Genomic DNA, 26427 nt, shown 5'->3' with positions numbered 1-26427 from the left:
TCTGAGCATGATGGTTCTCCACAGTCCTCTCTCACTGTCTGGAGAATTTGGCCACTGCAGAGTGAAAATGGCACACAGAGTGAAAATGGCACACAGATGTCACCACATTGATATGGATTCAAATTCTCCCTTATTTTGAATAGTTTTGATGCTGCACATATTAATTTAAACTGGAATTTTCACACTTGATGATTTTTTTCTTCTAGATTCTGTGCTGGACACTTCAACATCTCAGCTGCAGAACTGTAGGACTTCCACAGCTCTATCTGAAGATGACATACTAAACATGCGACTACCAAAATAAAGCTCAGTATTCTGAAAATTAATCGTAGGGGTGTTAGACCGTTTGCCCCCCAAAATTACTATGCCTTATTTAGCAATATGTAAAACAAAGATAATATATCCCAAGTACGTAAAAACATATTTTCAAAAGCCATACACTACTACTGATGAACTTCTCAAGGATTCCAGTGGTGGGCACCACAGAAAAGTAACTGAGGAAATTTCTGACTGTTTTCAGTGAGGACTAAATAACACACAGTAACAAAATGTTAGGACACATAAGTAAAAAGAATTGAACAAGAAAAGACATTCATTTTCTAAGCTCTGTCTAAAAAAAAGCAAGAACCCTCTAAGAAACATAACATTTCACCCATGTAATTTAAAACTATTAATGGAACTGCACTGATGCTCCTAGTGTTTTGACATTGCAAACTTAATAATACTTTATAAAAAAATATAAATTCTCCTTAAAATTTACTAAAATAAAATAATAGATAAAAGCTATGAACACAATAGACCCTCATATTAATAACTATATAAGTGAGCATCAGGTTTGTCTTCAAAGTGATTATGATTTTATCCCTGCTACTGCAGTAAGGTCTTAAAGAAATGATAGCAGTCCTTCGATGTTTACAAACCTTAGCCAAACTTCCAAATGAAACTAATTTGTGGCCAATTTGTACCTCCCTGCATTTTTTTCAACATATTCCATCAGTTTAAGTCTTTATGCTGTACCATTATCCAAGTTTGTGAACTGAAATGGTGAATATAGAAAAGGATTTTTAAAAATAACTTTTAAAAGTTACTTTACAATAGAGATTGAACACACATACACAGATACCCCCATACAATATGTTCTCCCTTTAAGGAGGATGATATAACAGAATCTTAAATTATTAATGTGAATAGCAATATTTGAACTGAAATACTAAAGAGGTCACTGCTAACTTTTATACCACTTATATAAATTTAGTTAAGTTCTCTGAGTCTTGAATAATACATGGACCAAAGGATTTTGTTTCTTTTTTCCATGTTTGTCTTTGCTTGTATGCATTTAATTATATCCTCCATGCATTTTTTTTTTTTTGGAATAGGAAAGTCTGCTACTTATTTAAGATAAGACAATATACTCAAGGGTCCGCTAATAATAGAACTTCTGACAAAACTTGCTAAGGTAATGGTATATATACATATCTATCTCCATTTATACACAGTCTGTAGTTTATATTACTACCAACAAACAAGCGAAAAAAGTGTCATTCAGCAGAATTGTGTCCACCAGAGTATATTAACACATATTTTTTTGAGCTTGTGCATCACCAACAGGTTCCTTTGAGGGTTTATAGATATTGCTCAGCATAGCCCTCCATTTCACCCACTTTTTGACTAGCTGTACCATTTGTTTCTCTGAGCCTGCAAACACCAATTGCTTCTAAAGACTGATTTTTGATTTGGGTCACTAAGGCACGGTATAACAGACCCCAGCTTTCAGCTGGCTCTGCACAGTGCTGCAATGGCCCTATGGCATTGCATAGCTCTGGGTAGAGCTCTGATTCCAAACACAATGCTGCAGCGTCAGTGCCTCAGAGAAAAGCAAATTCTCTGAGGTGCAACTTCATATTGATGCAGTGACACTATTGCCTACTATGATTTACCTTGGCGGCTGCTAGCAGAGGGATCTCTGCAGCACGCACCACTGCACAATGTAAATATGCCTTCCAGTATGTGTGTGTACATCAGTTTTTTAGTCTATAATACCAATTGCAAATATTGGCATGCATGGTTGTGGTGTCTGTGTTTACAAACTGTAAAGAGGCTTAAGTGTTTATCCCCTTTATACACAGAGATATCCTGGATGTGTTTGGACAACATGGAAACCCAACTCTGGCCCCCATGTTCATACTTCTCATGGTACAGGGTGCACACTGGTTTTTTCTTTACTAACTCTGCACAGGATCTTTACTAACTTTCCGTAGGGGGAATGTCTGAATACAGTACTCTTAGTTGTTCTCTGACAGATTTTCCTTCCAGAGGATAACTATTAAATAAAATGAGAGATATTATACTCAATATCTTTTACTTCCTAGTCATATCGGTGTTAACCAGCCTCTTATGTTGCAGCTAGTCAGTCTCCAGTGCCTGATTTAAAATGTTACGCTTTGCTTGGGTTCTTCTAAATGACTCTTCAAACTTTGAAATGAGCAGATCAGAAACAGATCCTAATCAAGTCACTTGTTTTATGGTAAAACATAGACATTGAAATGGAGGTTAAAGAATTAAGTATTTCCCTTCTACAATCCACACACTAAAAGACAGGAGAACTATTCATGTTAATGAAATGGCTTAAAATCTCCTTTATGATGTGCTTTGATTTTCAATTAATGAGTTTTATTTAAGCATTTGGAAGTGAAGGAATGGATCAATGGCTCTATGTTTGACTAAGATCTAGTAAAGAACATAAAAGGAGTTGTATCCCTATTTTGGTCTTTAACTATAGCTTTACTTTAGATACACTATATTGTGTCATACTATGAAATACTTATTGCAGCTGTTTGAAATGTAGTTCATCTTCACATAAGTAAGAGAACACCTATAACATTAATGAACAACTTTTAAGCAGAAGACGATCAGTTACCTCACTTTTCCATAGAAGCCTTCAGATAGAAATCATGCATTTGAATTTGTAATTGCCAAAATTCAGGGGCAATCAGAATGGTACTTCAGCTGAATTCAATGCCAAGTGTCCCAGCATCACTCTGGAGCTTAAACATGGCTTCAGAAGTGGCCAAATGACCCACCAGAGAAAAGTCCAGCAGGCAGCTCCTTGTTAACTTGCATTTTAGCACTCACACACAGGAAGTGCTGTAATTCCTGTCAATCACATGTTTTCCTCCCTACCTTGAATACTCCCTACTCCAGTACGACATCAGGTGGACTAGACAACCTTTTGCATGTCTCTATAAGTTCATAATTATTTCTTTTTTAACTATAAATGGAGATACTGACTTCAGTCATTATTGCACCCAAAAGTTAACCAAGTTTGCGATCACATTTTATTTGCATTCTACAGTGGGTATCTATGAAGATAAGATATGATGGTCTCATTTTATTTTATGAAAAAGGAGATTCAGAAATCATGAGTAAGATGTGTAAATAACATCACCACTATGTAGCATTTGATCACATAGTGTTAAAAAGAATGGATCTGAAAATGTTAACAACCCTTCTACTGAAAGATTTAATTTAAATTACTATTGCAGATGCAGAGAATAAAAATATGATCCTGTGAAAAAGGAAGAGAAACTATCGAAAGAAATGTCAGGGTTTCAGATCAAATGCAATGGCAAAATACTTTATCTTTTCTGTTAAAAAAAATTAAAATTAGGTACATCAATAAATTATTCTAACATATTAAATTTCCATTCCTGCAGTCAACTGTATGGATTTGATCATAAAGAGGTACAAAAATCAGACATGTTACTCCAAACCAATTTTTAAAATATACTCTCCCATGTCACCTGTGTATGTCTATTGAGTGAATGGAGGTGGAATACAAGTTGAAGAGGAATTATTTCTTTGAATAATTAATAATACTACTAAATCAATTCATCATAAATATTTGAGATTATTTTTGCAAGACTCATACATTTTAACACATTTTATAAAAATTTTCAAGAAGAAATAGGACAAGATAAGAAATTTAATATGGCAAGAGAATTAGTCAATGAATTAACCACATAGTACTGTACGGACAGTTGATTCATGACATACATGAGATTTGAAATTTTAAGTCAAAAATACAGATATAGGGAACCACTTCTGATGGTGCCTTAAAGCTCAGTTAAAGGGGTTAAACTATACTGTAAACCAGTTTCAGCCTAATTTATGATGACCAGACTGGGACATCTCAGAGATCCCAGTGCTTCCCTGAACATGCAGGAAATGTATATGAAACCACAGCATACCAACTGTTGATATAAATCAATTTCTAGTGGTAAGTAATACAATGATTCATAAAGTATATTTTTCTTCTCGCCAACATAATCTCTTAATAAGCTTATGTGTGTTACCCACCTGAGTTTACCATACTATTTTATCATTACTTTAATTACGTACCATTTAAATCCATTCATTTTTTTTTATTTTTTCTAGATCTTCATCCCGGAACTTTTATAATAACCATTAGAGACAATGATAATTCCTTACATTTTCATTACATGTATTTCTGTATATACAAGTATCTTGTAGACATCTTCTTGTTAAATAATGTTAAGGTATATTCTACAGACTTACACATCAATGAATTTGCCAAAGGTATAACTCATGACTGAAACAGAACAATTCCTTGCCACAAAACTTTCAATTCAATTTTGTTATGTCACCTTTATTTAAATAGTTGTCCTCTTAAAATGTTCAGGACTACCAGCATGTTTTCTTGATTTTGTTTGCTGCTTAGGTAAAAATTGTGCCTTTTATTTCCTTCTTAGTGTTGAAGTTACTTCCTCAAATCTAACAAAGAGTAGATTTTTATTAGATATTAGAAAGAAATTCCTTTCTATGAGGTGAATGAGACACTGGAACAGGTTGCCCACATAAGTTGTGGATGCTCCATTCCCTGGAAGTGTCCAAGACCAGGTTTGACAGGGCTCTGAGCAACCTGGTCTAGTGGAACATGTCCCTGTCCATTGCAGGGGGTTGGAACTGGATGGTCTTTAAGGTCCCTTCCAACACAAAACATTCTGTGATTCTATGATTCCACGATAATTTTTCATAGAATATAATAGAAAATCATATTTGAGAGAATTTCAAGTGGACATTTAGTCTATTCCCTTGCCCCAGAGCACTATCAGCAGCACTTAGACTATTGTCATGTAGGTGTTTTACAAACCTAGTGATGGAATTTGGACAGTATTCCTAGGCAACTTAAATGAGTATTTCACTACTTTCTCAATGCTCCTCTAATGTCCCTCCCTAATGGCTAAACTTCATTCCATTTTAAACATAGTTATGATTCCAAAGAATATGGAGACAATCCCAGTACCCTCTTCCTTGCAGGAACTGTTTGAACTCATTTGGGATTATGGGATCTGCTCTCTTAGTAGAACACTGTGTTTCTCTACATCCCACAGTAAAACACTATAAAAGGTTAACTTCCCAAACTAATATAGCTGCAAATAACTATTTTAACATACTCAAAAAGCATTCTTCACTTTCTTATTACTTCTAAGATATGGAATATTCAAAAAAATATTCTTGCATATTTGTCCTTTAATGTGTCTAGGGTTAGAAATCACATGGATTTTTTTTTAATCATAGGTAGAATCCAATAAATTTTTAATGGTGAAATCATGTTTACTCAGAAGGGAAACAGCTGAAATAACCCTAAAATTGACCACGTGAGGAGTCCTTCAAGGAAAGGGCTATATTACTGCCTTTTCAACACAAAAGGATTATCATTGTATACACCTGTGTGGTGCCTGACCAGTGGGATAACTGCTGACCTTAGATGGCATTTGATTTCTTCATTTTCACAAGCAAAGTAGCTACAGAGGCAGGTGCAAACTAATTAAAAAAAAAAAAAATTGTATCAGGTGGAACTTCTTCGGGGTTTTTTGAGAAGCTAATTATCATCACTTGCCCAATGGAGAAAAATAAAAAAAATGTGAAGTAATTCAGTCAAACTTCCTGCTCAAAAGTCACCCAGAAGTCTCTTAAATTGTGTTTATTCCACAACAAACAAAAATTTGGGAAGGCTAAGCCTAAGCAAAAATTCTTCTTGCTCACTTCTTGACATTTCATCAAAAAGACTTGTGGAAAGAATACTCCTCCTAGAGTGTAAATACCTCAGGGAAAGTCAGAGCATCCTCTATTTACCTCTGCACCTGTAAAGGAAAACGAAAATGTCTGAAGCCCCACCTTTTAAGAGCCTTGTGAAACAGTCTGGGAACTGAGCCAAATTCTACTCTCTCACTATATAAGACTTGGGAACAGACAGGTATTTCCTCAGAGGCAGGTTGTTCGGTGGATTCTACCGGACTTCCAGAAGATGGGTAAAGGTGGTGGGACACGAATACCACTATGGATATCAATACTAACCCTGGTCTTCATACAGATCAAAGGTAGGACAATTCACTTGCTTGGCATTTTTACTGTTTTAAAGAATTTATAACTTGCTTTGGAGTTTGAAGCATTTTTTTTTTCTTCTTGGCTTTGTTTGTTAATTAACTTTGTTTGTTCATTAACTTTGAAGTTAATGAACCTGTTGCCTTCATGCAAGATTTTATTTTCTGCATAGAATACTTTCCCTCCTAAGAAGAGAGAATTAAATCTTTTGAAACTATCATAATTTTTTTCTCCAGTTGAAATCTGGAGCTGCTCTACTGCATTGAGTGGAATTCCCTCAGAACTCACATTTCTACAAAAATGTTTCAAGATTGGCATTTAGCTTTTAATGTCCATTTCAAGGTGGTATAGCATTTGTAAATGTACAAACCAAAAGGTACAAGGGTACCTCTAGAAAGGAATAAATCAGTTGAGGTGTATGTCGGCATGAATTATTAAAGACTGTTTATCAGCTGATGATAGAGTATTGAAAAAAGGGAGAATTTTACTTGAAAATCATCAGGCAAGAGAGTTTAAAAATTTGTTTACTCTTGCTTATGAGGTTACATAAAAGCTTAGCACACAGAGTTGGTTTGCAATGGGCTGAAAACAAATGGAACCGCTATAAATATTCTGAGGGCACTTAATAGTCACAGATGGATAGATATCTCTTTAATTTTTTTTCTTTTTTCACCTGATAATTTCCCTTTAAGGTAACAACAGTGTTAGCTTTAAATGTATTTTGATCTCAAGTGCAGATCCTATTGTATGTTTTCATATTTTTCCCGCTCCTAGGTAGTCCTATAGTAACTTATGTTCAGAAGTGTCAGTGTCAAAGAATAGCCTGTGACAGGACTAGCTGTAGCATTAGCACAACATGCAATGACAGCAGGGATCTGCATGTGGCATGAGACAGAGCAGAGCCACACAGCACATGGAGAGAGAAGCTAAAAGCTGTCTGAGGCTGGGCACTGAAGGAGCCCAGAAGCACTGAATGGTTCCTGCCTTTAAAGCAGGCACATGCCCTCTAAGGCCAGCTGCAGACCCCCAGCTCTTTCCCCAGGAGGGGACTTGTAGGCTCCCTGCAGCTCTGCTTTCAGCCTTAGCCCCTCTAGTGGTCCTAGCCACAGACAGCCCCTGTAAGGGGAACGTGCCCTTGCAGCTTTCTCTGTCCAGAGCAGTCTTCACCTCAACCTGCCCCCTGATGAACTCTCACTAAACAGTGGATGGAAAGCCCCTCTGGCCCCTGTGGATATTGTATGTATTCCTTTTCTGATACTGGAGTGGAATTGAACGAAAAATGGTTTCTCTGCTTTGGGGCAAAATCAACAGGCACAAATGTATCTATTGGAAAGACCTATTTCCTTCTGTGTGGTGTGGATTTTGCATTTATTTTCCTTCTGTGGCTTATTACAAAGATTGCTTGAAACTATAAAATACAGAGTAACTTTGGCTTTGACAAAGATCAGACTTCTAACCCTAAAGTGAATTATTCCTGTACAAAAGGGACTTATTTTAAAGCCATCTAGCTAGGAAAAAGGTTTTACTGATGCTTAAAGCACAGAGTGATCAAAAAATCTAAGAAATTTAGGTCCTTTATCTGAAAAACTTATAAGGGAATCCAGGGGTATACTATAATAGAATAAGGACCTGCTCAAATCACCACTGGCATGTTTTTGATGGCTTCCTTACAGTAATTTAGTAACCAAAAAATTAAAAACCAAAAAAGGAAAAGGCTGAAGGAGTGACGTTTGACCATCATTGTTGTATGGGTCCTGATGCATCTTTGACCGCCTGTACATAAACATATCATTGATGATTTTTGATATACTGTGTGTTGCATGTTTAAACAGATATAATTGAGACTATATAATGATTGTATAATGAGACTATATGATGAGGCTCATGTAAGTATGACTATATAATGAGGAAACTCAAAGAAATTAGACACTCACATTTCCTTTACTACTCTTCCTGATGCAGTTCAAGCCCAGGGTGGTGAAAAACCAACAAAGTCAGAGTATGTTTCTCCATCTCTCCTGAAGCAACAAAAATGTAGGTATTTTTATGCTGACCTCTTTCTAAGGTTTTGTTCCAAATAAAAGCAATAAGTAGTAAGATTGCTACAATATTTTGATTCCTAGCTAAAATATACCATACACATTAAAAGAGAAATCCTCTGTACCATATCTCCAGTTCTCAGCCAATCTCTGACTGCTCTAAGCTTGAGAACTTCCTCTGAGATCTGGCCCAGTGGATCTGCTCTACTGATATGATACAGTTATCTAATCTTTAACTTCACGAAAGGTACATAACTTATATCTAAAAGCGTATTTTCAGAAGAGGTGTGTGTTTACATACATATCACCGAGGTACTTGATAGTAGGTAATAAAAGGCCCATTTTTTTACACTGTGTCAAGATGACTGCATTACTCACAAGAGAATAAGAAAACTGTAAGTACCTTAAACATTAGAATAATTATGTACTACAAGATCATGCATGACACATAATTGGACAGTGCAAAATAAGTGTGGAAGGATCCAAAGCTGACTGGTCTACTAGTGATGACAGGCTGAAGTAGTTGATCATTAAGTCTGCCCTGCAAAATGTGTGCCACAGATTATTTAAATATAGCTGTTCTAATCACTATTACAATACAGAGCTCTGAAGATCATATTTCTGCTTTTGAGTTCAGAGTATCAGGGTCAGCATCATATAGGAGTCCTGAACAAATGATGGAATAAAGTATTGCAATCTGTGTAATTTAGCTGTTAGTGAAATTTATAGAAAGACAGAACACAAAGCATTATATATAAACCACCAATGAAACCTTGTGGAAACTCTCCCCTAGAGCGCAATTAGTAGTGGGAAATACTAATCACTAAAAAGACTAAACAATCTCTACCCATGTTTTAGAATTTCAAAAAAGATTAAACCTGGTCACTTTTTTCTCCTTTCTATTTTCTACCAGCTTTCAACTCCCAAGGAGTGACAATCATTCCACCTTTTCAAAACGCACTGAAAGTAAAGGGTAAGTTAAGCCAATGTCATGGCTCAGACATCTGTGCTCTTGTTAATGACAAAGAGCATGGAGTGACTGAAAAAATCAATACATTTGTGTAAGGTCCTTTAGCATCATAAAAAATTAGCAGAAAGTTAATTGATCAGGTAATCCAACTGTGAATCCAGTGCTTTGCCTCATTCTTTTATCATGCTGTAAAAAAAAGAAAATATATATATATTTTCACATGCATACTTATTGTACATGCTTCTCCCTAGTATTATGTATATTTCCAGTAAAGTGAGGAAAATATTAGTGTGCTGAAAACTGTCAAGACAGCTTATCTAGGGAAATAAGGTACAATTCAAGCAGGCTGAGTGTAAATGCGGAAGGGGACTGGGAAGATAATCAGGGATATTGGGGAGCATGCTTGCAAGGAAAGGAAGACTGAAAAGGAAGAGATTTCTATAATGGGCAGGGAGAGGAGCAGGGATCAAGGTGATGTGTAATTTTGGCACAAGAACAACCAGGCATACGTGGGATGGGAATGTGTTTTGGAAGATGTTGATAAAAGTCTTCCAGCCACTTAGATGTTGTGGGTATAAATGGTTTTCCCAACTAAGAATATCAGTAGGTTTTAAACTTGCTTTAAAATTGTTTTATGGTGAAACTTTAGGACTCCATGCATTTAGAAAAAGATTTATAGGATAGGGAAATCATCAGAACTGGAGCACTGGATCTAGTGACCCAGGAGATCTCTTTTGATCCTAGGCCCTATATCCCTATGCAAAGGTGATTAAGCACAAAAAGTAACTGACCTAAATAAATAAATAATGAAAAACAAGTATCTTGACAAAACAGAAGAAAGATGAGCTTTTTGGACAGAGGCTGGTGAAAGAAGCAGGAGGGAAAAAGCATCTATGGTGAGGGTATTACAAAAAAATACGGAAAATTCTTATTGCTTATTTTGAATCCACAGCTGGCAACCCCTCTCACAATGGCCGTGTGTGCAGCACATGGGGTAACTTCCACTTCAAGACCTTTGATGGGGACATCTTTTACTTCCCTGGGGTCTGCAACTACATCTTTGCATCCAACTGCAAGTCTCCCTACGAGGACTTCAACATCCAGATTAGGCGTGCAATGGTGGAAAATGCTACTGTGATCACTCATGTCATCATGAAGCTGGAAGGAATAGTGATCGAACTGACCCCCACCTCTGTCCTGCTCGATGACAAATTGTATGTTCTTACCTTGTTCCCAGTGGGCTCTTTGAGCAAGTATCCCTTTCCCTCATCTGATCTCACATTGCTCCCTAGCAGTGGGAGGGCTCAGGTTCTTCCTGAAGTAGTAACAAAAAAAGAGGGCTTGAGGGCAAGCTAAGTGCCACTTTTGCAGATTATCCCTGTGGCTGTTTTGTTCAGATGAGCTGTATCCAATATGCTGTCCCACTGCTACAATAGGTATAATGCTACTAAGTCTATAAGCTGCATTCTGTACACCCTTGAAGTTAGTACTTTCCATTAATTTTACCACAGCAGAATCCCTGAGAGGAATTTTTGACAGCTTTTGCTCTTGCGCTGAACAGTGTGTGGGAAAGCAGTGATGGCTCTTCAGCTTGTACCTGAATTAATTTAAAGTTATCTGTTCTGGAAACTTGCAATCTATGTAGCAATTGTAGCACTGACTTTGACAGAGGGTGTGACACCTACCCAAAAGGCCAGGTAAATATTTGGGCAGCTCTCCCATAGTAAGCTGTCCATTATGGCAGCTATGTACAGCGAACTAGTCCAAAGGTTATCTTGGGTAGAGCTTCCTGATTGGCACTCATGCCACAGAAAGCCTGGAGTCTATCCCTTTAATATCAAAGGCTTCAAGGTGTGCTTCAGTAATATCCTGAAGCATACTGGCTGCAAAACAGAGCTTCCCAGCACTTTTGTGAACAATACAACCAGAGATATATGCTAACGTTTTACCCAGCAAAACACCCTTAACAGAGAGAGCCAAAAGGAACAACAGGAAAAGCAAGGCTGATCCATTTGCATGATGAGAGGCAATTGCATAGGAAATGGATAAAATATTACAAACCTGTGTTGTCTGCAGTATTATTGCTCTAATTTCTTCACAGATACATGTTGAAAATTCTCAAAGAGAATGAGAAAGGATATCATTGTGGATATTCAGTGGATATTCTGTCCCTACCCCTGCTGACTTAGGATGATCTTTTCCCAGGGTCCAGATGCCCTACAGCCATATGGGAGTCTTGATAGAGAAAAGTAACAACTATTTGAAAGTTTCTGCCAAGTTGGGACTGACTTTCCTTTGGAATGGACATGATGCCCTCCTGGTAAGAAAACATCCAAAAGACAGAAGAAAGGCTGTACTTTGACAATAGTCTGTTTACACCTTTGCAGTATTACAGCCAGGAAGGCATCAGTTACTTTTGGATTTGTGTCCATTTTTAGTGTATTGTTCTGTCTTCCAGTGTTCTCTCAATTTCCCTTTATTTTCTCCCCACCAAACTCAGCTCAAAATCAATAGATTCTGAATTATAATGTTCCTACCTCACAGTGAAGTACTCCTCAGATTCCAGACCTGGCAAAGTATTGATGTTCACAACCCAGGGCTAGGATAAGAGTGAGCTTTTCTTGGTCATCACTGACCATTCCAATGGTCCCTACCTTGTTTTCACACAGCACAGTCTCCACAACAAGCATATCTCAAATTTTGAGTACATGAGCAATATGAGCAATACTGGCATAGGCTGTGCTCCTAACCATTAAGACTGCCATTTCTATAAACCTCCTGCCTCTTTTTTTTTTTTTTTTTTTTTTTTTTTTTTTTTTTTTTTTTTTTTTTTAGGTGGAACTAGATCAGAAATACGCCAATCAAACTTGTGGACTTTGTGGGGACTTCAATGGAATTCCAGTCAGCAATGAATTTATTTCAGGGAGTAAGTAATAAAAAGCATTACTAACTATAGGTGGTTTTTTTTTTTTCTTCTGACAATATACTTTAATATAGGTTGTGGGTTGTATTAACTGGAAAACTGGGGATACTTCTTTGTGTATTCCTGTGATGTCAGTTGTGCAAAGTCAGGACTTTAAGATATATCAGACTGCTTCCATCACTGTTAGATGTTTTAAGACCTGCCACACAAATTTTTACTCGTTTTCAACAGTTACAATCCAGTTCTTTATATATCCTGTTCATCTTTTCCCTTTCATATTATAGTGATATTATCTGTAATCACTGTTCATCTTGTGGCAGGTAGTGTCACAAAAGAAAACTCAGAAAATTCAGTAAGCATTATTCTAATATTTGAACTGTTTTTTTACAGAGACAAAACTGACCCCCATACAGTTTGGTAACAGGCAGAAGATGGATGGACCCACAGAGCAGTGTGATGATCCTATTCCTCCTACTTCTCTGATGAACTGCTCAAGAGAATTTGTAAGAACCTCTCTCTCAAAATTTGTTTTCTCAGTGTAAATACATTCTCTGTCTTTGGAGAAAACTTTTTAGAAAGGGAAAAAATAGGGCATGAATATGACTCAACTGTAGGTCTCAAAAGAAAAATATTCTAAATTTCATGTATTCTTTGCTAAAGTGAATGCCAAAATTTGCATTCCCCTTCTACAAGAAGACGCCATATTTTCCTGAAGGAGAAAGTTACTGAGAATGTCTTAATATAAAGAAATTATATAATACTTTGGAAGTGACCTGAGGTGATGCTAACCAAGGATATGGAAGCTACTAGAGTTATTCAAAAGCGGTTATTCCATGTGGTTTGGCCCTGTTGTTATATTTTTCCTTAAATATCATCTTATGGCTACTGTTGAATGGGTTTCTGGACCAGATCAATCTTTAATTTGTTCTGCTCCATGCCTTAAATTTAGTTTCATGTTTTCTTAACACTTTGTTTACCTTCTGTCTTTTCCTTCCTAGGCTTCTATCTGTGAGACAGTATTAACCAGCAAAGCATTTACGAGTTGTAATATGCTTGTGAACGTCCAGGACTACATTGAAACTTGCATACAAGACCTGTGCCACTGTGACAGCTCTATGGCTGACTTCTGCATGTGCAACACCTTTGCTGAGTACTCCCGGCAGTGTGCTCATGCAGGTGGACAGCCCCTGAACTGGAGAACCTCAGACCTGTGCCGTGAGTATCTCGGGAAGGGACCTCCACCTTGTGCTAGCTACACACATCTAGCAAACTTCAAATATGTGAGGTTTTTCCCTGAAGAAAACAGTCATTTAAAAGTGCACACAATTATCATGAAATCAGTTTTAAACTGGTCATATGCAAGACTTTAGGAATATGGAAGTTTAGGGGATTTTGCCTAGGGGATTTTCAATATAAATCAGAAAATCTAAAATGTTTCAGCCTCCACTTGGATCAGGATACCCTATTATATCTTGACACAAAACAACCTAAATTACAAATATTGTTTTCTCAAACTTTTAAATGAAAGGTCAGCTTTATAATACTCTTTCTACTTTTAGCCAAATCGTGTCCGTTCAACATGGAATACCATGAGTGTGGCTCTCCCTGCTCCGACACGTGCAGCAACCCAGAAAGATCCGCACTTTGTGAAGATCACTGTACAGATGGCTGCGTCTGTCCTCCAGGCAAGCTCATTTCCTGCCCTATTCTCATAGCCAAACCCCCTAGAATACTCACCTGTACACACTTAACAACCTTCATATTCTAGACCAGTCCTATCACATCATCAGTGCTATTACCATTGAAGTAATAGCTGCATTTCTCCCCTGGATGCACTGTTTCTATTCAAATTACTAAATATGCCCTTTTAAACAACAAATGTGCTTTACATATATATATATATATTTTATATATATATAATGACTGAACTGACAATAAGATTATTTGCTTCTATCAACAACCGTCTTCTATTCTCAGCATTCAAATTCAGTTCACAGAAAGTACGAAGTGTTTAAGCAGATTTTGTATGCAGTCGTAACTCCTGCTGTTAGCAAAGCTGTATCTGATTGCACAAATGACCAAATCCTTCTTGTCAAGTGTTGTGTGTCTAAACAACAAGGAACTGACGGAGCACTAGGCAGAGTGTTAGATCTGGTGCTCCAGAGAATTACACACAAGAATTGTGTATCAATACAAGATAGATGTGTTCTCTCTGTGCATGTTTCTGGGTCTAAATTTTTCTTGCTGCTGTGACTGTGTATCACAGGAACTTCACCCCTTGCAGCTGTTCTGCCTAGTCCCATGATGTCTCAGAATTCACCATCACTTGTTTCTGTAGTAGCACTGACTTCTCTAAGGCAATCCTCTCTCTCTGGGAATAGAAATATTTACTGTTCAGATATGTCCATGGGCAGTCTTACAAATGGTTCATCTATTCCATCTCATTACCTAATAGTTTTAATACTAATTCCATTTGACTGAAGTCCATAACAGAAAGGTATTTTCCTAGAGGTCCCTTCTGATCATGCTAAGATTTTTGGATAGACTTCAATGGAATATAACCCTTCAATCTCTACATAGCTTGTATTCTATCATTTTAAAGTACAGAAGAAATGAGACATAGTCTCAGGCATCTGCTAGATATGTGTTGGAGGGCAGGTTCTGCAGTGCACAGAATAAGTAATGGACCCTTTCTTTTCCTAGGAATGGTGTTTGATGATGTTAATGGTGCTGGCTGCATTCCCCGCACAGAATGCCACTGTACCTATGAGGGTGAAACTTATGCTCCTGGTGCCTCCTTCTCATCCAAATGCAGATCATGGTAACACATTTTCTCACTTTTTGGTGTTTTGGGTTGGGGGTTTATTGTGCATTAGGTGAATATTTACCGATTTCCCATTAAGAAACAAATGAGCAACTACTTACCAATTGAAGTTCCGTAATTATTCTTCTTTAGAGGTTACTTTCATGTCTGTTTTCCCTTCACACTTGGAACAAAAATTTGAGTTTTTGAACAGGTGCTTCAATTTCAAGAAATATCAATGAAAGAAGATAAAGTCAAATACCAGAGGTGTTTAAAAATGTGAATTAGTGTTACACCTTTTCAGCACTATGGTGTAATGCTAAGATGCTCATTTAAATACTAGGGAGGACAACATTTGGGACATGTTGCATTTAGAGTGGGAGACCACATTTGACAGGCATGCTTGACAAATATAAAATACATATTTTTAATATCCCTATAATTACTGAAGTATTACTGCAGAAGTGTATGCAACTGTACCTAGCTATTTATTTATTTATTTTCCAAGAAATATTTAACATATTTAATATGGATTAAAAGTTCACCAGGACTGAATTATGTCCAAAGACTAGAGGCAAACAACAATATGTATAGAAAATTATCACCTTAATATGAATGTGCCAGCCCCATATTTGTCTGAGATTTCAAAGCAATACTGGATTCTTTTGCAGGATGATCAGTGTTTCAAGAGGAAAATTAAGGCATCATCTGCCTTTATTGCCTTTTTATTTGTTTTACACTTGCATTATGCAATGTTACTGAATGCTTCCTTCCTTTCAGTACCTGTGTTGGAGGTGAATGGTCTTGTGTCACTCAGTCGTGCCCTGGGACTTGCAGTGTTGAAGGAGGTTCCCACATTTCAACATTTGATGAGAAATACTATTCCTTCTTTGGAGACTGTAGTTATGTCCTAACCAAGGTAAAAATGAGTCACAATCCTTGCTAAAGAAAAAAGTTTTTATTATATATAATGTTTTTTGATTAAAACTACTGGCAATCACATCAGTCTTCTGAATCTCAGAGGGTTAGCATGGATTGAGGGTTAACATCCCTATATGGATTTAAGGAGCTTTTCTGTTGGAGTTATTAATAAATAATATTGTAGTATTTTTGTGTTGTTTGATCGTTGTTTAGGATTTGCACTGAGTTTTTGTTAGATTTCAAAACCATAGGTGAATTCATTGTTTATTTTTACTGGATGACTAAGGTAAACTATTTTCATAAGGACTTCATATTAAATAAAATCTATTCTTGACATGATAAATCTGAATGTTACCAAGAAAGAGAATCATAAAATCTAAGAGATGAGCTAGAATTATATGATTTAGAAATAGTCTAAATCAATGAAACTTTGGGATAAGATTCACAAGCACTGCCTTGATGGACAATGGATGCATAGGTCAGACTTACACATTAAACTCCTCCTTTGGGCACCAACATGTAAAATTAGATTCTCAGGGTCTCTGAGAGGCAGAGGAAAACCTCTAAATTTGTACACAAAAGTTCAAAAACCCTCAGAATTTAATACTGAAATTCTAGATGGCTATAATTCTGCATTTCAGTTGTCCTCAATTTAGTCTTCAAAATACCAAAGAAGTGATAAGACAAGTTCAGAATCACAGCCTTCTCTGAGTCTTTCCCTTTTGTTTTGGCCATTAGGCCAATTTGAAGATGGCTCACAGAGCACAGTCCTGTGAAAATCTGAACCTTTATGCAGTAACTTCCTGAATAATAATTTTAATTTCATTTTCTCCTATGAGAGGATATTTAAATCCATATTTCCCACCTGTTAAGAGTGTCCAAATCACCAGGGTGTCAAATACTCTATTCAGTGCAGAAGACATTGGAAACAGTCCTTCCTCTCCCTGGTAAACTTCATAACCAGTAGGCAAGAAAGGCACACCTCCTTCTGCCCTAGCATATTAAACAGGTATTACCTACACATTAGCAACTAGTCTTACTAATGCATGAGGAAGTTTTACTGTTCAGGTTAATATGTTCTGAGTGCCAGAAGCAATGTACAGCATCCAGTGTGCAGACTGCATGAATGCCAGCTTGCTTGGTGACTCTAGACATATGTTAGCCCACATGAGCAAGAATAAATGAAATAAACAATATATTAAAAGACTCACTTTACTAAGAATTCCATTTGCATGTGAACATTTTTGAGATAACAATATTTCAATATAGCAAATCCTTTTAACAATATCTCGTTTTCTTCTTCAAGCTCTGTGATAGCAATGAATTCACGGTGTTGGGGGATATCCACAAGTGTGGCCTGACTGACACTGAAACATGCCTCAAGGGTGTAGCTATCAGCTTAAACGGAGGACAAACGGTGAGCAGCAAGTGTGCACACTTGACTTCCTATAGGGATGTTCCCCAAGATTAACAGACAAGGCAAATGTCACATAACAGCACAGACAAGAAATTTGCACTGCCTTTTTGTTTTAGCTCATTTGAACCTTATTAAAAGAAAAGTTAAGAATAAAGTAAGCACATTAAAAGAGAAGATCTTAGTATCTTTCCGTTATTTAGATAATTTATGTTTTTTGTTGTCTTGGACAGTCAGTGGAACAAAGTAATAAAGATTAAAGAAGTAGGTACAGGCATCAGAACATCATCATAGTATCCCTCCATTTTTTCCCCCTTTATCTTGAATAGTATTGGAAAGGAAACATTTGGAAAGTATTTAACTTATCTGCTTGATAATAATTATTTTTTCTTGTGGACAGAACATTGTGATCCAGCCTTCTGGGAGTGTATTTGTGAATATGATCTACACACAATTACCATTCTCAGCAGGTAAGTTCCTTTGAAAAAACTTCTATTTCTCATTTTTACTTTAAAATGCTATTACATGATTTAAACTAAAGCCAAATTCTACCTCTGGTTTCACTGCAGCAAACCCAGAGCACTGCTGTAGAGCACCGTCTCCCATTTTTATGTAATAGGGTTTGCCTCTTCAACACTAATAATTTTAGCAGCATCATGGTTTAAATTTAGCAATATCTAATTAGTTCAATCAAATAGTGTTATTGCACACTTTCAGATCCAAACATTGTCATATGAGAGGAAAGAAAAGTTCTGACATGCAACTGAACTCAAATTTCTCAAGTCATTTACTTCCCTATGTTCCCCTGTCCTTGTTCTCAAAGCGCATTCATCGCTGAAGTTTCTCACATGCCAGTTCCTCTCAAACCCTCCTGCACCTGAACACAAAGCAAACCATGAAAGGACAGAATAGGTCCAGCCTGGACTCTTCAATTAAGTAGTGCTATAGCATTTTCATCAAACAAAGGCAACCTTTTAAGTAACAACAGAAGTATATGTCCTTCCCTCCTTTTATAAAACACCTGACAGAAAGTGGAGGTTTTGTATACATTTATTGCTTAGGTGTTTAGGTTAGACCGTTCTGGATTTGAGATCCTATAAGGATCATTTTCTCACCAGTTCTTCAGAAATTAGGATCATATCAAACACAACTGTGGAGTTCCTGTACTATTCCTCTACTATATTGTTCCTATAATGAACAATTAATTCAAATGCTCATCTCTAATGAAATTATAACTCTTTTATTCTTCTATCCCTAGCAAATGTCACCATCTTCAGGCCTTCATCTTTCTTCATAATTCTGCAAACAACTTTTGGTCTTCAGCTACAGGTTCAACTTGTGCCTTCAATGCAAGTTTATATAGACCTAGACCCGTCACATAAAGGGCAGACCTGTGGTGAGTGACCTTGACCTAACAACTGCCTTCACCAGTACCTGTCATCCTGTAGGAGACTTGCACAGACCATCTGCTTCCTTCTAGGTCTCTGTGGAAACTTCAATGATGTACAGACAGATGATTTCAAAACCACCAGTGGTGTGATAGAGGGCACTTCAGCTGCCTTTGGCAATACTTGGAAAACTAGGGCTGATTGTCCTGATGCCAAAAATACCTTTGAGGATCCCTGTACTGTCAGCATCCAAAATGGTAAGCTTATCAACCTCTTCTATCCTCCTTTAAGATGCAAAGAAGGAATAAGCTGAACCATCATCAAGCATTTAGCCAAAATAACAAAAGTATTTACACATGCACACAATTTTCCTCAGTTGATGCTAGAAGGCTTCAAGTAATAAATAATAACTAATAAAGTATTTTGGATCTTTAGATATATTCCTTTGGATCAAGACAGCAAGTCAATTTACTTAAGGGAAACTGGAATCATGCAGCATATTAGGGATTCATCCCTGGAAAGGACTGATTGTCACATGGGAAAAAAAGTTGTGCCTAGCCCCCCTGAAGGTTGTGGCCCTTCCACTGTTAAACTAAGAACCAGACTTACACTTCAGAGATTGAAAGCCTTCAAGTTCCATTTCAGCCAACAAAATATACGGTTCTTGAGTATTCACAAGCTACTCTTTTCTGAGATGAACTAGCACAGTTTTAATTTACAGTAGGAACCTTCCTTTTTAAAATTCAGCTAAGGGTATCTTTAGTTTATTCCATGACACTTATCATGAATTAGAGAACAATCAGTTTATGAAGAGTTCATATTTCTGTGTAGAGGAAGTGAAAGACCGTGTGCCTCAGCAAATGCAGAGCTTAATTATATTGTAACGTTAAGCTTCTGCTTCCCCTGGAGGAGGTATAATTACATTGAGACAAGAGTTTTGCAAATGGAGTGCCATAGAAATCCTTACCATGTTTTTCAATTCACAGACCAGTATGCTCAGCACTGGTGTGGACTGCTCTCGGATACCACGGGACCTTTTGCTGAATGTCACTCAGCAGTGAATCCAGAAGTTTACCAGAAGGTATTTGTCTCTAACCTCATCTAATACATGAGAAAAAGACTCAGATTTCTGATACAAGCACCTGAGAGAATAACTTGCCAGTTGTGAGGAGATGCATCCATGATAGTTCCTTACAAGCCAAGGGTTCATTCTTACCTACACAGTATGAAATTTGCTCCTTTTTGAAACTATCTTTCTTTCCATTCCCTGGAAGATAAACTTGCAGGTGTATTCCTCCTGCACCTATTTTTAGGTGCAAGCTAAAAGACTAAGTTAGAAGTTTGGATTCTCTGTCAAAGGATAAAAATTGTCCTTTCTGAGAGATATAATGGAAGCTTTAGCCAGAATCTTAACTGAAACTTTGATTCTTCTGAACTGCTCTCAGAAGGATTTTGCATATAAGCAAGGACAAGGCAAGCAATGTGCATAAAAAGCAGCAATGAGAATTAGACAAGATGTGAACAAAAATGTCCCAGGGATTCAAGGTGATGAAATGCTATAACAGACTCCCTGGGTACTTTAGAAAACCTTCCTGTTATTGGAAATTTGAAAGATTATGTTCAATAAACGTCATCTAGGATTAACAATATTGTATTATCCCTGCCCAGCATAGAAATCCATCAAATAACTTCTTGTATTCTTTGTTCCTCTGCTGCAGAGAGCCCAGACTCTTAAACATAAGCTCCAAAAGATGGGTGGCATCAAATAATCTCCATTCTAAATACATATCTGACACACTGGCAACAAATCTGAAGTAGTTGGGAAAACAGCCGACACATGAAAAAAAAGAAAAAAATTAAAACAGTGGACCTCTGATTTCTTTTTTTCACGTAAATAACCTCTTTTGAAAGAGGTAAATGAAAATTAGGCATATGTTTACTTATACATGTGGATTACACTCACTTTAATCTCTTATGAACATAACACTCTTAAAATACTGCAGAGTGCCATGGCTTTGACATGACATGGTGACGATCTCACGTCATCCTCTGTTCCTAGACCTGTATGTTTGACACGTGTAACTGTGAGAAGAGTGAGGACTGCATGTGTGCTGCCCTTTCCAGCTACGTCAGAGCCTGTGCTGCAAAAGGAGTTCTTCTCACTGGATGGAGGAGCAAAGCCTGCAGTAAGTTTTACATCCCTTTGCCTCATGAAAATGATCATCCAGAAGGCCCCACACAGAAGCTCTCAGGGATTCCATAGTAAATTGTGTTAAACTAGGTTTAAGTATAGCATTGACTTTCAAGAAGCTGAGGAAGAAAGGAATGCCATAAAAGACAAACAGGGAGAAACATGAAAAAGAGGCTTTGTTAGATTATTTACTCAGAACCATCAGAAAAAAACCTGAGGAGTGATACCCTTGCAATAGGAATAAAATAAGTAGGGTGTTTTTCAACTTACTTTGACAAAAAGTATAAAAGATCATAGAGGAGGAAACACACTGTCTTAATATAATTGAACTTTGTTCTTTTTTTAACTTGGGCAAAACATTTGACACATTCTTAAGGGAAAACTTTGCTCTAGTACTACAAAAAGTGATGCTGCTGGAGATATCAATAAAGCATATGTACATACAATGCAATATTAATCATATATACTTTATCGCAACTACTTTATACCTATATTGATTCTTGAATGAACAACAAATGTAACTCGCCTTCTTACTCCCAAGCAAAATACACCACCTTGTGTCCAAAGTCCTTGGCGTACACCTACAATGTCAATTCCTGTCAACCCACGTGCCGGTCTCTGAGTGAGCCTGATGTCACATGCAGCATCAAGTTTGTCCCAGTTGATGGCTGTACCTGCATAAATGGAACCTACATGGATGATAGTGGCAAATGTGTGCCCGCTTCTAGCTGTCCCTGTTACTACAAAGGAATGCCTCTGTCTTCTGGAGAAGTTGTTCATGATAATGGTGTTATCTGGTAAGAGATTTGTGTTAAAAGTAAATATATATATGTAGGCAATAATGAAACCATATAAATGTTATGACATCAAATGAAATTAATTTCTATGCCTGAAGTTTTCACTTTAAAAAAATCATAGCTTAAAAAATTCCTAGGGCTACCCGTGTTTGGAAGATTGTACATAAACAACTATAGGAATTCAACAAACAGTCCTGTGGTGTGTCAGCCTTTGCTAACAGCCAAACTCCTACCCTGTCCCTTTCTTCCTTGTCTCCCTTTCTTCCTTGCCTCCACACGTTTTTCTTATCCATGACTGTAAAAGGCTTGTTCCATAGTGAAAGACGCCTGATGATCTTGTTACAGATTATTCCCATTATGATGGAAATCTGAGCTATTCTGAAGGACAGTTTTAAACCAGGCATATAGACAGAGCAAGCATTTATTTATATAGAATCTACTTTTATTTTGTTATACTCTAATACAGAACATTAATATTTTTGAAATGTGCAAACTATTTGATAAAGGACACATTTTATTTGTTCTATCACGCAGTAACTTTTCATTATTTCAAGTTCATTGGGAAATGGGCTGAAACTTAACAAGAAAATGTTAAAAAATACCCATTCCCTTCTTTTTATAGCACTTGCGCCTATGGAAAGCTGAGCTGTATTGGAGAGAAGCCTGAACCAGGTAACATATCACTTAAGATTTTCTTTAATTCTCCCTTTCTATCTTCACTCTTTTAATTTCTTTCCTTTCTTGTCATAATGATGCAAACTGTACAAATCTGAAATCAACCAAGAAAATGAATTGAGAATTTCTGTAATGTAGAGGACATTCTCAATATAAAGAAACACTATCTTACCTTTCAGGTGGCTGAAACGAGTTAGAACCCCCTGGTTACCCAGGGTAAAAGGATACTTAGTCACCTCACTCAATGTGACGGGAAAACTATTCACATTTTAATTCAAATGTAAAACAACCAAACTAAAAAACCAAACAAGTAAACCAGGATATTTATTATCCTAGATTTTTCTGTCTTTATGAAAGGAATTGTTTTATGAAGCTAACTAAAAATTAATTTCATTGAATAGTGCAAGCAAAATCACAAAAACCAGGTGAATACGAGATCAAAACATCTCATATTTTGGTTTCTTTCTCACTAAAGACATCACATTAAGGTACACATAATTCACAAGGGAGTATTTCCAATTTTTTTCTTGGAAACACAAAGATACAAATGCATGGTTGGTCTCACATTTCTCATGGCTTTCCTCTCTTTCAGTCTGTGTGCCTCCCATGGTTTATGTTGACTGTGGCAATGTCACTGCAAATGTGGTAGGAGCAGGATGCCAGAAGAGCTGTCAGACTCTAGACATGGAATGTGTAAGTACAGAGTTTTTATACCTAGTTGAAAGCATATTACTCAAGATCTCTTTTACAATTACCAGCTACAACTGGACTCTTCCATCAGGGAAATGTTTCAAGACACGTTTTCTTTATGGTCCTTACAGTACAAAACTCACTGTGTCTCTGGCTGTGTATGTCCTCATGATCAAGTGTTGGATGGCAAAGGTGGCTGTATAGCTCCAGAAGACTGTCCATGTATTCACAACGGGAATTCCTACAGTCCAGGAGAATCAATCAGAGTTGGCTGTAACAACTGGTAAGAGCATATTGAAAAATAATAGTTTGGGAATAAAAAATAGAACATTTTAAGCTCTAAGCAAATAACATCATTTCACTCTAGCAGTATTAAGACTTCTAGGAAGGAATCCTGCATAAAATGATCCACTTAGTACCTAAAAAGCAAGCTCTGTCTAATTTTTCTCAATGGCACCACACAGAAATTGCAAGTGGTCAGAAAAACACTATGGTTTTGATGTTGTCATATTCATTCACATCAAAAAGTCTTTTTCTTTCTTCCAAATAAAGCCTTCCAATTAATAGATCCAACAGAATCTGGAAATATGAAAGAACTTGTGTTTTCTAACACATATGATTCATTACATTATTAAGTAATATCTTTGGATAAATTCCAATAGTTCTTGTGCTATGCTGCATTTTTGAGAATAAGCAAACCTTATTTTTTCAGTAGAATCTTAACACATTTTTAAATACAGAAATGTACCTATATTTATACTGTGTGTTTGTCTGGTTTTTACATTTGGAGTGATTTTTGTCTTGTGTAGCACATGTAGAAACAGAAAATGGCAATGCTCTGAGGAACCCTGCCTGGAAACATGTTCTGTTTATGGAGATGGGCATTATACCACCTTTGATGGCAAACGCTTTGACTTTGAAGGAGACTGTGAATATGTTCTGGTCCAGGTAACAGAGCCCTGCCTGGATTTTTTCTCTAAATACCTTGAATTTTAGTTATGAACATGTAACATAGTTAACAGTGAATATCATTCTCCTATTTTAGAACTACTGTGGTCAACAAGCTATGAATCAGGGAACCTTCAGAGTCATCACTGAGAACATACCATGTGGCACTACAGGAACTACCTGCTCTAAGTCTATTAAAGTTTTCTTGGGTGTAAGTATTTTCTTTAAGTTGTGCCAGAAGGATGAAACATGTGGTCCCAGACAGACTGCATAGGAGAAGTGGCCTCCAAGATAATGCAAATGTGACTAGACTTTTTTGCTCTCTGCTCTAAAAAACAAAGGAGGGAACTCTACAGAGAAATTTCTTAACATGAGGTTGTTGAATAGGATCCTTTTGATGATAATATTATTATTTCAAGAAGTTACTGTCAATATACAAAACAACAAAATAGGTGACTTTTTAAATTGGCCTCTAAGTTTTTCTTCTCCTGTCTTAGAACTATGAGCTGGTACTCAGTGATGGACACTCTGATGTCATCCAGAGGACACCTGGAGGAAAAATGCCATTCCAAATCCGTTCCATGGGCATCTACATGGTGGTTGACACTACTGTTGGTCTGATACTCATGTGGGACAAGAAAACCAGTATATTCATCAAACTTAGTCCCAGCTTTCAGGTACACTTTAAAAGTGAAAACATCTATAAAATTCTGCAACACATTCCTATTATCTCTCAAAGAAAGAGGGTGGAAATTTAGGCTGTAAACCAGAAGACTGTAGCCAAAAGAGCAGAAATCACATATTGTTATCCTTGTTGTGTTAACTTAAATTGTGTCCTATGCAGTATCCTTAAATTATACTATTCAGCAATGGCATAACAGCAACTTTATCAGTAGTTTTCTTCATGAAAAGCCCTCACTGAAGAGACATATTTAGGATCATCTAAAACTACATAGCTCAGTACTTAAAACAAAACCCATCAGTCTAGTCCTTCTTCTGAACAACAAGTTAGAGACATCTCTTCGTAAAAAGGGTTTTATGAAAATGACCAACACCGTTACTAAATAGGCATTAATAATCTTATTTAAGATGGTTACATAAGAGTCATCCTGAGGTCTGTTACTCACAGATAGTAAGAAATTGTACCTTATGGGATCCTTGTAATCTTGTTTGTTTATCCTGATGCAGGGCCATGTGTGCGGACTTTGCGGAAACTATGATGGCAATGGAAATAATGACTTCACTACTCGCAGTCAGTCGGTGGTAGGAAATGTGCTGGAGTTTGCCAATAGCTGGAAAGTGTCTTCTAGTTGCCCAAATGCCAATCGTACACAGGATCCATGCTCTGCAAACCCATACAGGAAAGCCTGGGCACAGAAGCAATGCAGCATCATTACCAGTGAAGTGTTTGCAAACTGTCACTCACAGGTATGACAAAAAATTTAGTCTTAAATTCTTGACAAAATGTTTACATCCATTTTTATGTGAAATAGATTAAAAAATACTCTAAAATACATTGTGTCATGATTGACAAAGTGAAGTTAGACCAAGTTCCCACACAAAGACTGCATAGGAATATTTTCGCTTATATTTTCTCAGCTTTTGTCTTGAGCAAGTACACTAAAGAAATTGTTTGTTTTGGTTGGTTAGTTAGCTTGTTTGTTTTTAATAGAAGGAACAATGATAGATCTCAAGATACATTTATTTTCTAATGGCATAATTTTCTACTAATATAGAAAAATATAAAAAATTTATAAAATAAATATCAGCCACCTGATATGTATGACTCTGTGCTAGCTTGTAGTAATTACCAATATTTTGCAACTGTTTTCAACATCAAACAGTTCTTAATATTCCAGCTTACTAGTAAAAGCTTTGCTCTACATTTTCCTCTTGATTTTTCAGAGCATTCTCATGGCTTCTTCTTTTCCTAGCTTTCTCACATACAGAGCTATGAGTTTCAGATATCTTATCTAGTTATTTTAGGACAGTGCAAAGAGGACAAGGGCGTGAAAACTTGAATGTTTTTTCCATCAGGTTGAACCAAATGAATATTACCAAGCCTGTGTGGATGATGCTTGTGCCTGCGACACTGGAGGAGACTGTGAATGTTTCTGCACAGCAGTAGCTGCCTACGCTCAAGCATGCAATGAGCTGGACATCTGCATATCATGGAGAACCCCATCCATTTGTCGTGAGTTTTAACCCACTACTTTTTTAAGGGGTTCAGAGGAAAAGAAAACAGAAGGGGAAAAAAGGAAAC

At 36.8% G+C, this 26427-nt stretch overlaps 1 protein-coding gene across 1 annotated transcript in view; it reads left to right on the top strand.

Moving 5' to 3' along the window:
- The first annotated feature begins 6308 nt into the window (after positions 1 to 6308).
- Positions 6309 to 26427, top strand: part of LOC131583664 (mucin-5AC-like) — a 48899-nt gene continuing 28780 nt past the window's right edge. The window contains exons 1-26 of the mRNA XM_058848072.1: positions 6309 to 6401; positions 8368 to 8439; positions 9358 to 9417; positions 10367 to 10628; positions 11620 to 11734; positions 12250 to 12340; positions 12728 to 12840; positions 13336 to 13552; positions 13897 to 14022; positions 15041 to 15158; positions 15921 to 16059; positions 17368 to 17478; positions 17876 to 17945; positions 18734 to 18871; positions 18956 to 19120; positions 19850 to 19944; positions 20923 to 21049; positions 21596 to 21851; positions 22474 to 22523; positions 23119 to 23219; positions 23348 to 23499; positions 24026 to 24164; positions 24262 to 24375; positions 24662 to 24841; positions 25353 to 25592; positions 26202 to 26358. Of these exons, the coding sequence (XP_058704055.1) occupies positions 6329 to 6401; positions 8368 to 8439; positions 9358 to 9417; positions 10367 to 10628; positions 11620 to 11734; positions 12250 to 12340; positions 12728 to 12840; positions 13336 to 13552; positions 13897 to 14022; positions 15041 to 15158; positions 15921 to 16059; positions 17368 to 17478; positions 17876 to 17945; positions 18734 to 18871; positions 18956 to 19120; positions 19850 to 19944; positions 20923 to 21049; positions 21596 to 21851; positions 22474 to 22523; positions 23119 to 23219; positions 23348 to 23499; positions 24026 to 24164; positions 24262 to 24375; positions 24662 to 24841; positions 25353 to 25592; positions 26202 to 26358 (3481 nt within the window). The 5' untranslated portion in view covers positions 6309 to 6328. The remainder of the gene's footprint in view (positions 6402 to 8367; positions 8440 to 9357; positions 9418 to 10366; positions 10629 to 11619; positions 11735 to 12249; positions 12341 to 12727; positions 12841 to 13335; positions 13553 to 13896; positions 14023 to 15040; positions 15159 to 15920; positions 16060 to 17367; positions 17479 to 17875; positions 17946 to 18733; positions 18872 to 18955; positions 19121 to 19849; positions 19945 to 20922; positions 21050 to 21595; positions 21852 to 22473; positions 22524 to 23118; positions 23220 to 23347; positions 23500 to 24025; positions 24165 to 24261; positions 24376 to 24661; positions 24842 to 25352; positions 25593 to 26201; positions 26359 to 26427) is intronic.

The sequence above is a fragment of the Poecile atricapillus genome, chromosome 1, assembly GCF_030490865.1.
Source record: "Poecile atricapillus isolate bPoeAtr1 chromosome 1, bPoeAtr1.hap1, whole genome shotgun sequence".
In the NCBI taxonomy this organism is placed as follows: domain Eukaryota; kingdom Metazoa; phylum Chordata; class Aves; order Passeriformes; family Paridae; genus Poecile; species Poecile atricapillus.
The sequence above is the reverse complement of the archived record's forward strand: the minus strand, read 5'-3'. Positions and strand labels throughout refer to the sequence as shown.